A 15895-nucleotide genomic window follows, 5' to 3' on the forward strand; every position below is an offset into this window, starting at 1 on the left:
GAGGGCTGGCCTTGACAAGCTTGTGGGGAAGCATTTGCACATTAAAGGGTCATTGTTCATATTCAAAGCCATTTTCAACTGAATGTAGTAAATGTGATCGATCGGATTGGTCGTTCCATCGAACAGAATGAATACCGGCATGGAAAACTTCCTCAGATTCGGAGCGTTTAGGATTTCATTAGTGAACGGTGATGCAACCGTTCTTGCGGAGCAATGGAGTGCTTCATTCTCCCTTGAAAACCGTGGTGGAAACCTCGGATCTGTAGATCTTCCTTCTGAAATTCTGTAATCATACGTCGCCATTGAAGGCCGGTAGGGTGGATCAAATGATCTGTCATCTGTGAATTCCCTATGCCACGGCGATGGCTCCATGATGGCCAAACTCCATTGCTTCATCACGTCGTAGCCTTCCCTGAGTTGGATCAAAAGCGGTGGCTTCTTCTCGCATGATCCGTTCACGATGCGGATCCAAGTGGATAGATCCTTCCCGCTCCTTCACCTGACGGACATTTGGAGGTAAATCGTTTGGCACAATCTCCTCATGATGAAGATCCATATGATTGTTTCCTTCCGGATCATCGTGATGAGCAGCACTGGATGGCACAACTCCCTCTCATACTGGAGGTGGCCTTAGAAGAGCAGGAGCTTCACGACGCTCCATTCCAGCTCGCAATTCTGCATTATCTCTTCTTAGTGATTCGATTACACTCATCAATTCGTCGAGCTTCGACTGCTGGCCATTATCCTATAGATTTGATCTCTCACCTCCGATCATCATTCCTGATTGGAGCAAAGTCATCAACCGCAATTTTCCGGATAGATCTCAGTTTAGCTAATGCAATCACACTAGATCTAAACTTGAATTGGCCGAATTATGACCTTACAAGACTAGATCCGAATCTCTTCCACCATTAACTTGTCAGATCTAGCTCTGGCAAACAAAACACAATCGCATAGATCGATTGAATAGGCACAAACCAGAACTACGTAGATCGAATACGAATCTCTTCAAAATCGTGTTGCCGTGGGTTCAATTTCCACAGATGGCGCCATTGAAGATCCAAGAAATTCCTCTCTCTATTTTGACAGAGTAATTATGCACTTCAAAGATTTTTCGATCCCCTTTTCCCTCTATTTTCTACCTATTTATAAACTGTTACATGCCTTTTAGAAGCGTCCCACCTAACTCCCGGTGTTGGGCCTCCTCTTGGGCTTCTCGAGCTACGGGCCTGACTACGTTTAGTGGATCCTCGGCTGCTTCTTTAGTTTTAGGTATGTCTTGTTGAGAGCCTGGTTCGGATCCAGGTCAATTATCGGGCCTATTGCTCATCATGTGGGCTGTACCCGGCCCGAGTCGTTTTTGGTATCCTCAATGACTAAAAATATATATATTAACTTCAATCTTTTTTCCTAAATATTTTTCGGAACAAATTTTTTTATTAATTAAACTTGTACCTATAATCACATATATAAAATTATTAAATATCAGTTTCATTGTTTCATTTTGAACTTAAAATTTTAATTTTGTTCATAATTCAGAAGATAGAGTAATGTCTCAAAAGAGTACAAAATAATCTTGGTAACTGCATCACTTTCTTCTTACTTTTATACTTTCCAAACACACAAAATAATATTTTCTCACAATTTTCTTGAAATTTTTTTTTGCTAATCAAATGCATAATGGAAACTTGATTTACTTTTCCTTTCTTTCACTTTCTATCATAATTTTTCGTCTAACCAAACCGAACCTTGCTCAATGTTTTAATGCAGATTGCCTCCTATTAAGTCCTTTTGACCAAATTATTTTTTTTTATAAGAAACCCAAAATGCCCTCCTGTTGATGTAAGCATTAATTTAATTTATTTTTTCATCTTTATCCCTTCTCTCTCTTCGAATGCCCGCCGTCGTCATGCACTTCACTTTCTTTTCTTGAACTGTTAGAAGCCAATGAGGAATTTATTTCAAGCAAGCTTCCATGGATTGCCGACGCAATCAATCTAAACCCAATCTTTCGACCTCATCGCCACAAATTGCCGATGTAATCAATCCGTTCCTCTATAGTCACTGGAATCCATGGATTCCATAGTCATGAGGTATGTGCGACGGGCAGCGATAAATAACTGAGGTTTTGTTTTTGATTTTATTGTGGGTTAACTGTGGTGGTTGTGGTGGGAGTAGGGGAATGGCGATGGCGATGGTGTCTATGGCCGTGGCGGTGGTGGGGAAGATGGGGCTGAATTGTGGTGGTGGTGGTGGTGGTGGCTATGGCTGTCGTGATGGCTGTGGGGATGGTGGGGTGTGATGTGGCGATGGTGAAGATGTGGGTTTTGCAGAGACGATTCAAATAGAGAGAGGGGGCAAGACCCAGTCCTGCTTGGGGTCCTTGATCCGCCACTGAGACTCTTTCTCTCTCATCTCCTCTCTCTCTTTCTTTGCAAACAAAAATCTACAATCAAGTAGCCTTGGATACTTAAGGCTTTGATTTGATACAAATTTATAGATAGATAGATATATTTATGTGCATGCGCATATGTATGTTATATATTCAAGGGTAAAGTGCATTAAACCCCTTTAAACTATCAACAAAAAGCACAAAATCCCCCTAAACTAAGTAATGCCCCCCTAAACTATGTAAAAAGTATAATTTAAGGACAAAATTTGAACTTCCAGTTATTGGGATCACCGGAAATGTTAGATTACCATATTGTCCTTTAATAAAATGACATTGTTTGATTGTTAGAGTAAATGTTGTTGCTGATGTGTCAAGTGCAATCTCAACAGCCAATAGCATTGCACCACCACATCACCTTATCACAATTTCACTTAGTTTTTAGGCCAAACACCTCCTTATTTTAGCGCTGGTCATCACCTTCGCCTCTTTCCCAAAACAACTCAGATCACCACCTCCATCGGCCAAGGCTACCACCTCCTCTCTTTTTTCTTTTCATTTGTTGAAACACTAGCCCTAGCTTATTCCATTGCAACTATAAGGTCGAAATCTACTCCTCTAATCCTGACTCTCATCCACCTACAGTGCGAAGCGACCTGGGCTCTCTAGCAACATTTCATATAGGTGTGTGTATATACATATTTGGAGGTGAGAATATTATCCCCTGAACTCCATTAAATCCGGTGAGAAAACACCAAACATCACCCAAAAATCTGGCCACCAATCACCACCGGTGCTTGTTTCGTTGGTTTTCAGCCACTAAATCTGGCCAGCAAACACACCTAAAAAAAAAAAAACATATATTTAAGAATCAAAATTAAAGCATAGTGACAGACCAAAATAATATTTAATTGTGAGTATTTTAGTTGTTTGGGGAGAAGATTTTGGATATGGAGTCCACAAAGTAAGTGAGTGAGATATATACTATTCTCTTCCCATCACCATCTCTGCCGCCATCCCGCCCCACCACCACCATCTCTAGCTTTGTTCTAATTTGTAATGGGTTCCTATAACGACTCTGCAAGATTGCCAACTGGAGCAAGAGAGAGAAATAGACGATTTCACGACCAAGAGAGAGAAGATTGGGTTCCAGCAACTGAATCGCATAAGTGGTTTTGTATTCTGTGTATGACTTTGATTTGTGATTGGGTTTGCAAAAGTTAGGTTTTTGATTGTTGACAGGGTTGCAAAGAAAGAGATCAGAGAGATGCAATTTGGTAAAGATGAAAGCCAATGAGAGTTAAGGTTAGTTAACAAAATTGGGGTTTAATTGATTTAATTCTAAAATTTTAATAAGGGCTATACTGTCATTTTAAAATTATAGTGCATGTTTCACCGGAAAAATCAATCTGAATAGTGACGAACAGTGACATAGTGTGTTTTTTGCAAAAAATAAAATAGTTTAGTTTTTTTTGTAAAAATGAAAGTTCAGAGGGGTTTCTTAGGAGAGAGAGTAAAGATCAGGGAGTTTATTGCACTTTACCCTATATTCAAATTAATAAACAAACATTCATGTAAAGAATAAATCAGACAATCACTTAACACTTTATGTGGGTTTGAATATCAAACTTTGTTGTTCTTTTTAGTCTTTTCATTTACAAGCAAGCCACATAATAAAAGATGCTTGGCAGGGGATGGCGGATGTGGCAGCATTGAAGATGTGGGTTTTGCATAGAGAGAGAGAGAGAGAGAGAGAGAGAGGCGACAAAGATGAAAAATAAAATAAATTTTTGCTTACATCAGCATAGGGCATTTTGGGTTTTTTATAAAAAATAGTTTGATCAAAATGAATCATTAGGTGAACTTAAATGTAAGGCCATTTAATTACTGAAATACAGACTAACATACACATAAAGTAATAAAAGACCATATTCAGTTTCGAATTTAATCACCAAGTTCAATTTCGAATTTAATTACGAAGTTTTTAAGGGCCCTAATTTTGAATGGGCTGTGAATTTGTTTAATTGAAGGGTTCTAAGTTTTATTTTTTATTTATTTAGGTCTATCACTCATGGAAAGATGCCTAATTTTTTTTTCTTTTTATTTGGGCTTATCACTCGAGGGGCTTAAATTTTATTTTATTTTATTTATGAATTTATCATTAATGGGCCTAAAAATGTTGAGGCTCTAGGCGACCGCCTTGGGCTAGGGCCGACCGACATTAGGAGCAATTTGCACAAAAAAATTTTAGCAGGCGTTTTTTTGCATAAAAAAAAATTAGGCAACATTTGGTAACGAGAAACGTTTTTTATTTTTTGTTGTCAACATTTAAAAAGGCAAAACAAAAACAAAAATCACATTCAATAAAATGTTTTTGTTTTTCAATAAAATAAAACATTTTCAATTTTTGTGAAGAAAAGAGACAAAATCAAAATGATGTTTCTTATGTTTTCGATACTGTAACAAAGAAACGTTTTCACTAATGTTAGTTCATAGGCACTATTCATTCCAAATAAAATTCACATTATTTGTATTATATACTAAGTTGCATAATAAATGTTAATAAAAATATCAACAGGCAAGTGACCTAGCGGTACCAAACCCTTACCTCTCAAAGAGAGGTCAGGGGTTCGAATCTCAGTGGAGGCATGTGCGTGTAAGTACCAACTAAGGAAAAAAAATATTAATAAAAATATATATTTTTAATATAGACTAAATTAAATATTGTATATTATTTTTTATTTAATAAAAATATATTTTAATATATAATATATTAAATAATAATGTAAATGATTTTTTGTGACAAAATAATTTTTGATATAGAATATAATGTTAATAAATTATTAAGCAGTAAATATTTTATATTATTATATATCCTATCTATATTATATTACATGTAAATATTAAATTATAATTAATTTACAATATTATAACACAATATATATATTTTATTACATATAAGATATATTATTTAATATTTTTTATTCATAATAAATTATCATATGCTAAATATATTATATATCACATAATAAATATATACATCATGCATATGTAAGTATTTATATACATAATTAGTTGGAATGTTTTTGTATTGGTATATCTAATTTTGTACTTATGATGTATTGGGTATTTTTAAAATTTAAAATTATAAATTAGATTTTCTACATTTATGACTGTTTGATATTAATGGAAGCAAGTGTCGTACTTAAGAGGTTGGGTTACTCTCTGTGTCCGAGAGTTCATGTTCAAGTCATCTACCCTCCTCTCTAATCACTAACTTCAAAAATTCTTGCCATGAAAAAAAAAAAAAAAAAAAACAATATTATGTACATTTTGTAACAAATATGTTATATTACTAAACAATTATTATTTTATATTTTCAAATTTGTGACAATAACAAGTGTTAATAAACATTATTTCTATTTTCTATTTTCATTTAAGAAAACAAAATCATGTTTTGCTTTATTAAGGCTGCAAAACAGAAAACGAAAACGTGGTTATACTCTAATGGTGTTTTTGCATCTTTTGTATGATGGTGTTTTTGGTACTTAACCCATTATTTATATATTCAGTGTTTATTTACTATGTATTTATTTTTATTTTTATTTTTATTTTGGAAATACTTCAGTACTTTCGCGGCTTCTCTAGTTGTACATTTGCGTTCACAGTCCCCCGGCTCGCTGGAAAACTTCAAAACCCTCGCCCACCGCCACTCTCCCTCCCTCTCTAGAATCAATGGCGGATCCAGCTCAGTGGATTAAGCACATAGAGTCGTTCGTCGACTCGTCTGGCTCTACGACTCAGCAGGTCAGTGCCCAAACACTGTCTCGTATAAATTCCAATCCTCGTTTTGTTTCCATGAAAATTGAGGAAAAAACAACTCAATATACATGTTTCACAACTTTAGGATAAAGCATTAGATTTTAAACATATATCTTTTTCAGTTACCTTAGCAACCAAAAGAAACTCTTTTTTTTTGTTGCTAATTTATTTATTTATTTTTGCTTTTGCTTGACCTATTTGAGATTAATTTGGTTTGTTTATGTCAATTGCTGTACATAGGTTTCTTATTTAGTCATGTTACTAAAAAATTAGGGCAATGGTAGTTGATAATTGTAGTTGAATATTCAAATTATGGTTCTGCAAAAGTTTTTTTTTTGGGTTAATTGATTTCTGGGATTTGTAGTTTTAAGTTTTAAATTGACTCCATACGTCCTTGAATTACAGGCTGCAAGTTTAGATGCAATTTCTATTCTGTTGAAGAACGGCATGTTAACCATAGAAGCGCTGGTGAACTTCTATCATAATTAGTTTTACTATCATCATATTTATTATTTTTCATAGTTATTGGTTCTCTGCTGTTAAATTTCACTCTATCTAAGAGTTATTACTGTTTGAGGTGTAGGTTAGAGAGATGCAGTTGTATTTGACTACTACGGATAACATAATTCGTGCAAGAGGTACTTTTATCATTTATTTTGATGTATTATTTTTAATGACAATTCTTCTTGGTTCTCTTATTTTGAAACAACTTTAAGGGTTTATCTTGAATCTAGATGCAAGGGTCTTGGCGAGCATTGATTTTTTAGTTTATCTTGCAGTATAAATTCTTAAATGGTCTATTAGTTTTGAAATTTGGTTTTGCTAATGTTATGTTTGAGCATTGTGTGTGGGTAGGATTGGGATATGAGTCATATGGCTAAGAATTCTTGAAACATGGTTGAGACAATCCAGATACATGGTGATATTTTCTGTTGTCAACTTTTTTGATGGATTGTGAGATGCATTGAGTTTAACGCTGTCAAAATTGCCTTCCTATAAATTAGGATGCTTTAAATTAGGGTTAAGTGCAAAAAACACCCTCCAAAATAGATATAGTGCTTATAACACCCTTATAGTAGCAAATGTTTATATATATTCTTATACTTTGAAAAAATGTTGCACGTTGTGCCCTTCTGACAGGGAAAAAGCCGTTGGTGACCCCGTGTGCGAGTCATGTGTCAATAATACCAATGTTACCCTTTTGTTGTTTCAAAATTGCCCCTCCCTCAATTCTATATATTATACGTTTCTCTCTATTTTCTCTCTCTCTCCATCTCCTCTCTCTCTCTCTCTCTCTCTATCACAGTCCAGTTTTTCTCTTTTATTTTCTCTCTCTCTCTCTCTATTTTCTTTTGCTCTCTCAGTCTCTCTCGCAGTCCATTAATTATAACAACCACCCAAAAGAACATAGACCTATAAACAAAATTCACATATTGTATGACCAAACATCACATTAGCAAACTTTACACAAAATATTGTTGAAATTGCAAACAGTAACCCAGTTGAATGCCTCAAACATTGGGAATTCAACAAATAATATACATACACAAGTGTCGGTCCAAAACCCAGAAGCCAAATTTGTGATTTACCCCGTATCAATCTAGAAAACATAAATAGTTACCAATTCCTGATATCCAACTCTCAATTAAAGGAATTTAAAATCGAATTCAATATACTTGAAGCGAATTTCACAGAGACACACACACACTTAGCTGTCCTTACAATCCGCAATAATCGAATTCTTGGCAAAATGAAGACCGCTTCAGTAAATTGTCACAGAACACCGCTTCAAAGTAAAGTTCTTTCAATTCCTATATTACATATATAAGAACAATGAATCAAAGCCATAATTCTAACATACTCAAAACCCTTCTATTGAGCAAGAAAAGTATAAAATCACATACTTAGCAAGACTTGAAATTCCTGAAAAATTAAAGAATAAAAAAACAGATCACAATGAACTCATCTCCCAAAACAATCAGATCTCACTTGAATTAACACTGAAGTCAGCTTAGCACACAAAACCCAGTTGAATTTCAGCCAGGAAACAATCAAAATCAGAACAATTTCACAGCAAACACAACTTCAATAACTTTTCCATAAATCCAAAAACATCAATCAAACATATAAATGCTAGGAACTTCTCCCCCCAGCGGCTCAATTCAATGAATGAATGAACACCCAAGTGTGGACATTAGACATCCACGCAATTCGTGTCACGACCTGCCCCAACCCGTGTAGATATTGCATGCTTTGCACATTCTTGTCTCAGTACTCACAATTTTACTCAAAACATGTCTACAATGTTAAGATGTCCAAACATATAAATGCCAGGAACTTCTCCTCCCAGACGATGTGGGATGTCACAATCACCCCCTCTTGGGACCCAGCGTTCTTGCTAGCATGATCCACTTGGGCTTGTGCACGCGCCCTCATTTTCGGCGGGGGATTGGTTTTGATACCATTCGTCACAATCTACCCCAACCCATGTAGATATGGTTTGCTTTGCACACTCTCATCTCGGTGCTCGTGGTTTTGGTCAAAACATGTTTACATGATATTAAGGGTGTCCACACATATAAATGTCAGGAACTGCTCCTCCCAGGCGATGTAGGACGTCACAGTCACCCCCTATTGGGACCAACGTCCTTGCTGGCCTGATTCACATGGGCTTGTGCACACTCTCCAATTTTTGGCTCGGGATTGGCTCTACTACCATTTGTCATGACTCGCCCCGCACCATGTAGATATTGTCCGTTTTGCACGGTCTCCTATCGGTACTCACGGTTTGCTCAAAACGCGTCTATACAATGAGGAGATGTCCACAAGCGTCATTAAACCTCCCCCCCTCGGCAATGTGGGACGTCACACCATGTGTCAACAGAAGTTGTCTTTGTTTCTTTTGCAAGAATTGTAGAGAGAGGAAGTAGAGGGAGAAGGCAATGTTTGGCCGGACTGAAAGAGTGTTGGCCGTTTGGTATTTGTATCGTAGCGTGAATGTGAGGTCAATTTCAAGGTTCTGGCACCTTTGTCTCCGATTTCAAAACCCTAGAGTAGTTCAGTGATGGTGAGAGTGAGAGTGTAGCGAGAGAGACTAAGGAGCGTGATGGAGAGAGAGAGAGTTTGTGTACAGATAGAGTGTGTGCCTGTGTGATGGGTGGGTTTATAAAAGAAACCAAAACGGGTGACGTTTTTGGAAAAGTCATTTTAAGTAATTTCAACTTCTAGGAATTTTTTATTCTTTTTTTATTTCAGTAAAGTGATGGGCCTTTTCGTGTTTCCACCCTTCTGTGAAAGTCAACCTGACAGAAAGTCCTTATATGCACTGTTTTTATACTATAGGGGTGGTTTTTGAACTTGAGTTTTGTTATATGCACTATATTGATACTATAGGGGTGTTTTTTGCACTTTACCCCTTTAAAGTAAGTAAAGATTGTTGACATGCGTTCAGGTTGAGCTGACCTCAGATTCATAAAAGTAAAAGTGAAATGAGTTTGAACATATGAATCACATGTATGGTTGGAGAGGTTCCACTACTTATTTATTTATTTATTTTTCCCTTTTATTTTTATTTTTATGTATTTATTTATTTATTTTTGAGATAGTTTCACTTTTTTCCTTACCAATTAATTTGCCTTGACTCACTTGAACAAGCACCTGCATAGTTTCTCTGTCTAAGTGGAACGATCAAATATCCATAGCTGCTCAAGTTAATAGATGCAATATAGAAGTGCTTTGGGGGAGTTTTATCTTAAAGGACTAGAAACTAATGTATAGGTTAAAAAAAGCCGATCCTTTAAAGTATTCTTTTCAAGGTAAGAAACTAAAATATCGCTAAGGAAATAAAAATAGAAATAAAACGTCACCAAAATGGAAAGGGGGAAAGGACACAATTAGAATCGAAACAGTCCTAACTAAAATTCGTTCCTCACCCCAGCCTTGAAAAGCCCACAATGGGGAAAATAGAAAAGCCTTTAGGGGTTAAATCATTTTCCTCGTAATTAGCCCTTCTCAACATTTGATACCTGTTGCCACTAAATTGGATTTTTTTTTTCCTTTTCTCTGTTGCACCAAGTGAGCATATTGCTGAGAACTTGTTCTCATTGAGCTACTCCAACTGAAACCCTTAGTAAGATTAAAACATTTGTCAATATGACAATGAATAAAAGGGCCCTTTGAAAGTTAATCATTTGCCTTCTCATTAGCCAATCTTGACATCTTAACTTTGCTATCACTAGAGTGGAGACATTTTTAATCTTTTGAACAAAATGACCATATTGCTGAGAACCTGAGCTCCACGATTTACCATAGACTACCACCCCTTCCCCTTCTCCCACAAATAAGATTAGATGAATCCATCAAATTGTCCTGGACCAGAGATTTCTAATGAAGAACATGGAAATGGGTGACAATCTTCAAGTAACACACATTTTATAGGGTAAAGATATTTTGTGGGACTTATTACTTGAATTGTCTTTTGTGTTCAACCTCTTTTTTTTTTTTTTTTTTTTGATAAATAAAAGTATATTAGAGAGCGATCAAAAGGGGAACGCATCTTGAAGGCTGTACAAAGACCGTAGCGAAAAGAGGTCCTAGAGACCCAAAGAACCCAAAAAATCTATGATTTCATCTAAAGATATACAATTTCTCCCCATCACTTAACTAAAAAGAAAACAAATAATAGTAAATTTCAGCACCCCAATGGAAGATTCCTCCCATCAAAAGATTTTTTATTCCGCTCCTTCCAAATGCACTACCAAACGCAAAGGGGAGACACCCTCCAAAAATCCTGGGCGTGGGCCCCCACACTCAAGCCTCTCCAACCATCAATCAAATCCCTCGAGGACTAAGGCATAACCCACTGAACGCCGAACAGACAAAAAATAAGACTCCAGCAAGCATGCGCCATAGGGCAATGCAGAATAAGGTGATCCATGGACTCTCCATCATTCTTACGCAAACAACACCAGTTGACTATGATTTGTCTTCTCTTTCTCAGATTGTTCAAGGTCAAAATCTTGCCCCAAACTGCAGTCCAAACAAAAAAGGGCACTCTGAGAAGAGCCTTCGATTGCCAAACCGTCTTCCACGGGAAATTGGAACCATGAAACTCGGAGAGGCAGAGAAACATGGAGCGAACCTCAATTCTCCCTTGAGGAGGAGGCACCTAAACCAAGGTGTCAGAGCCTCTACCATCCACGCTAGAAACATCGTCCAGTTCTCAATCCTGAAAGGAGCGCCGAAAACGCATATCCCACGTAAGCCTACCGCTATCGAGCCGATAACAGTTTGCTACCACAACATGTCTATCAACAGCTATCCTGAAAAGGCTTGGGAACAAACAAGACAACGGGCGATCACTGCACCAAGAGTCCTCCTAGAACTTGACATCTCGGCCCTCCCGAACTATGAATCTAATGTGCTTAGAGAACTCATCCCAACCCTTTCGAATGCATTTCCACACTCCCACGCCAACAACAAATCTAACCAGTCCAAAAAACCATACCCCTCTCCTCCACAAATCGGCGGCCTGCAAACTTGCTCCCACCTGACAAGATGATACTTGAACTTTACCCCCCGGCCGCCGAAAGAAAGTTCCGTTGGAGACTCTCGAGTCTTTCAGCTACAGAGGAAGGAATCTAGAATAGAGAAAGGAAATATGTTGGGATACTCGACAATGGACTAGAGTAACCTTCCTGTCCTTTGATAGATACTGTTTCTTCCGCCTAGCCAATCTTCTCTCAAAATGCTGAATCACCGGATCCCAAACTCCCACCCTCCTTGATGGAGCACCCAAAGGCGAACCCATATAAGAGATTGGAAAAGAACTCGTCCCACACCCTAGAACCGCGGCAAGAGAAGCCACCTCCTGAACCTTCCCCACAGGTAGTAGAACACTCTTTACCACATTAACTTTCAATCCTGACACTGCCTGAAAACAAACTAGAACACACCTCAAATATCTTAGTTGGGACATGTCCGCGTCACAAAAAACTAAGGTATCGTTAGCGAAAAGTAAATGGGAAATATCCATCTGCTGAACTGAATCTGGACCCATCCTGAATCCCTGATAAAGCCCAAATCCATGGCCCTCCTCATCAATCTGCTAAGGGCCTCCATAACAATAATGAACAGAAAAGGAGAAAGGGGATCCCCTTGCCTCAATCCTCGAGAACTTCCAAAGAAACCGGAGGGAGACCGATTCACCAAAACAGAGAATCTAACAGAGGAAATACTAAAGCCCGAGCTAAACCCCGACTTACAGGAGAACCTTGACGACCTTCCAAAGTATCTTTGAGGGCCTCAATACTTCTCCAAAAAGCCATTACCAGTGTGGTCATCATTCATCTTTCATGATGGGAAGGACAGACTGGGTACAAATTTAGTTTTATGCAATATTTTGTGGCTTGAACTTGCGTTATCACATTTGGCAGCTGAAGGTTTCCTTTCCCTATTACAATTTTCTATATCCAAAACCATTTGCTTGTCCATTTCCTATTCACCGCTGTTTCTAATGGTTCTATTATTCAAAATTTTAAATTTCCAAAAATATAAATAACTATTTTTTTGATAAGTAAAAATATAAATAACTATGAAACATCAAAATTCGCTTCTGCTTGTGCTCTCAGTGATGCTAATTTATTTATTTTTCTTATTCTTCGGATGAAGATGTTGTTGAGTATTTCTGAAAGCATGAAATTAAAATCAAGAAGCTAAGTCATAATTTGGTCATTTACACTATTGAAAAGCTAGAAAATTTGAACATCAAAACCATTGAAATTTCACTAAGAGAGGAAATGGAAATGGTTTTGTGTGTAGAAAGATGGAATAGTTAAAGGAGTGCATCTATGAAGGTGGTCTCCATAGTGAGTCTTCCTTGAAGTGAGTTCTGGATCCATCTCCAACTATGAAGATTGAAGTTAACTTGGCGGGAAACCCTAGGTTACTCTTGACCAATGGCTTTCCAATAATAAAGGCGAGCAAGGTGATAATTGAAGCACAACCTCCCAAGAACAAGAAAGAATTGCAGTGTGCCGGTCTCCCTTCCATTCAAATTAACATCTGATCTGTTGTCTAGTAACCATATTTTCGATGATTAGGTGTCAAAGCACTTGCTCTCTAGGACAACTCCGAAACATTTTCCCAAGGAGAGTGTTCTTCCTGCAGCCAACGTTACCAGATCCTAAACCACACTTAGCCTCTACATTGTATCCTCTCTCACCAGAATTTCCCTGTTTATTTATGATACTGGAAATCCATTAGGATGTTCTCAACCTCAGAGACAAATTTTTTGAGCATCGTGAATAATGTGCAGAAGTATGTGGGATGGGAATCATAGCTAGACAATTTTTTATGAGGGTGGTCCTTTCACCTATTGGAATGTGTTGTTTAATGTTTTAGTAGGTTCAACATATCCTGAATTATGTTGACAATTTTTTTATGAACTAGTTTGCTCTTAATAAAATGATGTGGAGTTGGATTGGGATGGCTCCAATTTGGTCTCAAAAACTTCGCATTGAGATTCTATTATGGGATGTAAATGTGTGGGACAAGATATCTCTTTAGGGAGTAAACACATCAGCAAAGGATTTTACTGTCATCATCACAGTCTGCATGCATATTTTTAGTAGTGCAAATCAGCTGGTCATGTGCTTGAATTAAGCTTCTTTATAACTATTTTCATTACTATTCTTTCTGTGGAGTCTGTGGACTATTATTTTAATGTGAATGTTCACATATCTTAAATTCATGCTGCCATTCAGGTATCCTTCTTCTTGCCGAGTTGCTGACACGCCTTGCATCAAAGCCTCTAGATGATACTACCATTCAGAGCTTGGTAGGATTCTTTACAGAAAGGCTGGTGAGTAAGCAATTACATAACGGACTGCTGTTCATCAAAGGAGAAGTGACTATATATATTTAATTCTTAATTGCTTCTCTGGTCTTCATGTTTTCAGTGTTTTTTTATTTCTTTTTTTCCTCTCTTCTCTTTTTCACGTTTATGTCCATTTATTTTCTCTCCACTTCAGTTTGCTCTTTTTTCTTTTTTTCTTGCTCCTTCTTTCTTTTAGTACTTGGTCTAATTGTAGAGCATGTGCGCTATCCACCGATTCAATCAGGTTAAAAGCTAGATTTTTATCCATATACCTGTAGTATTTTTAATTGTAAAAACACATTGACTATCAGGTTAAGCTTTCTAGGTAAGAGATTGTGAAATACTTGCTCATTGAGATAGATTTGTAAAATGCTTTTGCAATCTGTCATATAAGTTTAGACAAGTTCTGATACCTCTGTAGGAACCATATGATTCAATCCCATCTATTCTGTTAGTAGTCTGTTCCTATTTCCTTCTTTCCGTCCTCATTGAAGCCATATTTGGGCTTTAGTATGCAGGTCTTATGAAAATTTAGTGGTACCAGTTTTGTTGACGCTGCTCTTAGGAAGATGTCCAGAGGTTGGACACTGGCCTTATTGTCTCAATTCTTTGATTCATATGTTTTATGTCGTGTAAATCTCTAAGGATCACGTGATCTTATTTCTATGTATTGTGTAATATCTTTTCTGCCCTTGTTCGTATCTTTAATTACCATTCATGATTATTCACAGCCCTCGAACAGCATGTATTTCATAACCAAAACTCAACTCATTCTATCCTGAATCAACCCTAATACTTTCCACTATTATTTGGCCTTCAATGCAACCTTTTGGTGACCTTTTTGGAGGTTCACCTCTGGTACTTCTTTCTTATTCTTCTTCTTCTTTAATTGATAGACAACAGTGTGTTGGAGTCTTAGATTGCTTTATCCAATCCAAATATTGCACTCAAGTCAATGCCATGTTGTGTGGTTTTTCATAGGGGCACCTCAGAGTGAACATCGGAGGCCCTACATCACAGTTTACAACTTAGAAGGATCGGTTGTTCCTGGTGGGGATGTTTCGGGTTCAAGTGCTCATAATGCTTGCATTTTTTTGTTCATGGCGTGGTTTTCCAAATTGGGCTATATCTTATGCATCTTATCAATTTGGATTTGTTGCTAAGCTTATTTGCAATTTTGCATTAAAGTCCTAGCAAGCTGGGGATGCAAAAAATTGTGTGCTAACTAAAGGACTTTTTCTGCGGACAAGTTTGTTCCAGTAATTAGAAAGGTATTATTGTCACCAATCCTAATGAGGGTTGAAGTTGAGAGAGCCTCTCTGTCTCAACATCCTCTCTAGTATCTTCTAATCATGAAACTTGATTGAAACCTAAACTGGATTTAGTTAAGCGAACTAGAATTGTTCCTTGTTGACCTTTAAGTGGCTTGACAAAGTATGATGTGTAAAATTTTTAGGCATTACGAGTGAAGGTTTTAACTATGTACACAAGCTGGTTTCCCTTTTTATTTGCTGCAGTTTCTTTTACATTTAAGCATTTTTTAATTTGTTATGTACTGACTACTTTTATTATTTAATTTATTGGAATTTCATTATAAAGATAGATGATATTTTTTTTTTATCAGGCAGATTGGAAAGCCTTGCGTGGTGCACTTGTTGGTTGCCTGGCATTAATGAGGAGGAAAAGTAATGCTGGTATGGTTACTAGCAGTCAAGCAAGAGCAGTTGCTGAGTCTTACTTAAAGAACCTGCAGGTGCAATCTCTGGGACAGCATGACAGGAAGGTAAAAGGCCATTGACAATGCCAAA

At 37.1% G+C, this 15895-nt stretch overlaps 1 protein-coding gene across 5 annotated transcripts in view; it reads left to right on the plus strand.

Moving 5' to 3' along the window:
- Positions 1-5989: 5989 nt before the first annotated feature.
- The window catches only part of LOC132286733 (MMS19 nucleotide excision repair protein homolog), a 59976-nt gene continuing 50070 nt past the window's right edge, over positions 5990-15895 (plus strand). For 4 of the 5 annotated variants that reach the window (XR_009472847.1, XR_009472846.1, XM_059789111.1 and 1 more), the window contains exons 1-5: positions 5990-6196; positions 6617-6679; positions 6795-6849; positions 13975-14072; positions 15712-15870. Coding sequence is in view for 2 of the 5 variants with exons in the window: in XM_059789111.1 (XP_059645094.1) it covers positions 6125-6196; positions 6617-6679; positions 6795-6849; positions 13975-14072; positions 15712-15870 (447 nt within the window). In the remaining 3 variants the exon portion in view is untranslated. Of the gene's footprint in view, positions 6197-6616; positions 6680-6794; positions 6850-13974; positions 14073-15711; positions 15871-15895 lie in introns of those variants that run through there. The other variant, XR_009472848.1, reaches the window with a different exon arrangement.

This window comes from Cornus florida, unplaced genomic scaffold (genome assembly GCF_030987335.1).
Source record: "Cornus florida cultivar Cherokee Brave unplaced genomic scaffold, ASM3098733v1 CherokeeBrave_3.0.0_Hap2_Chr11, whole genome shotgun sequence".
Classification (NCBI taxonomy): domain Eukaryota; kingdom Viridiplantae; phylum Streptophyta; class Magnoliopsida; order Cornales; family Cornaceae; genus Cornus; species Cornus florida.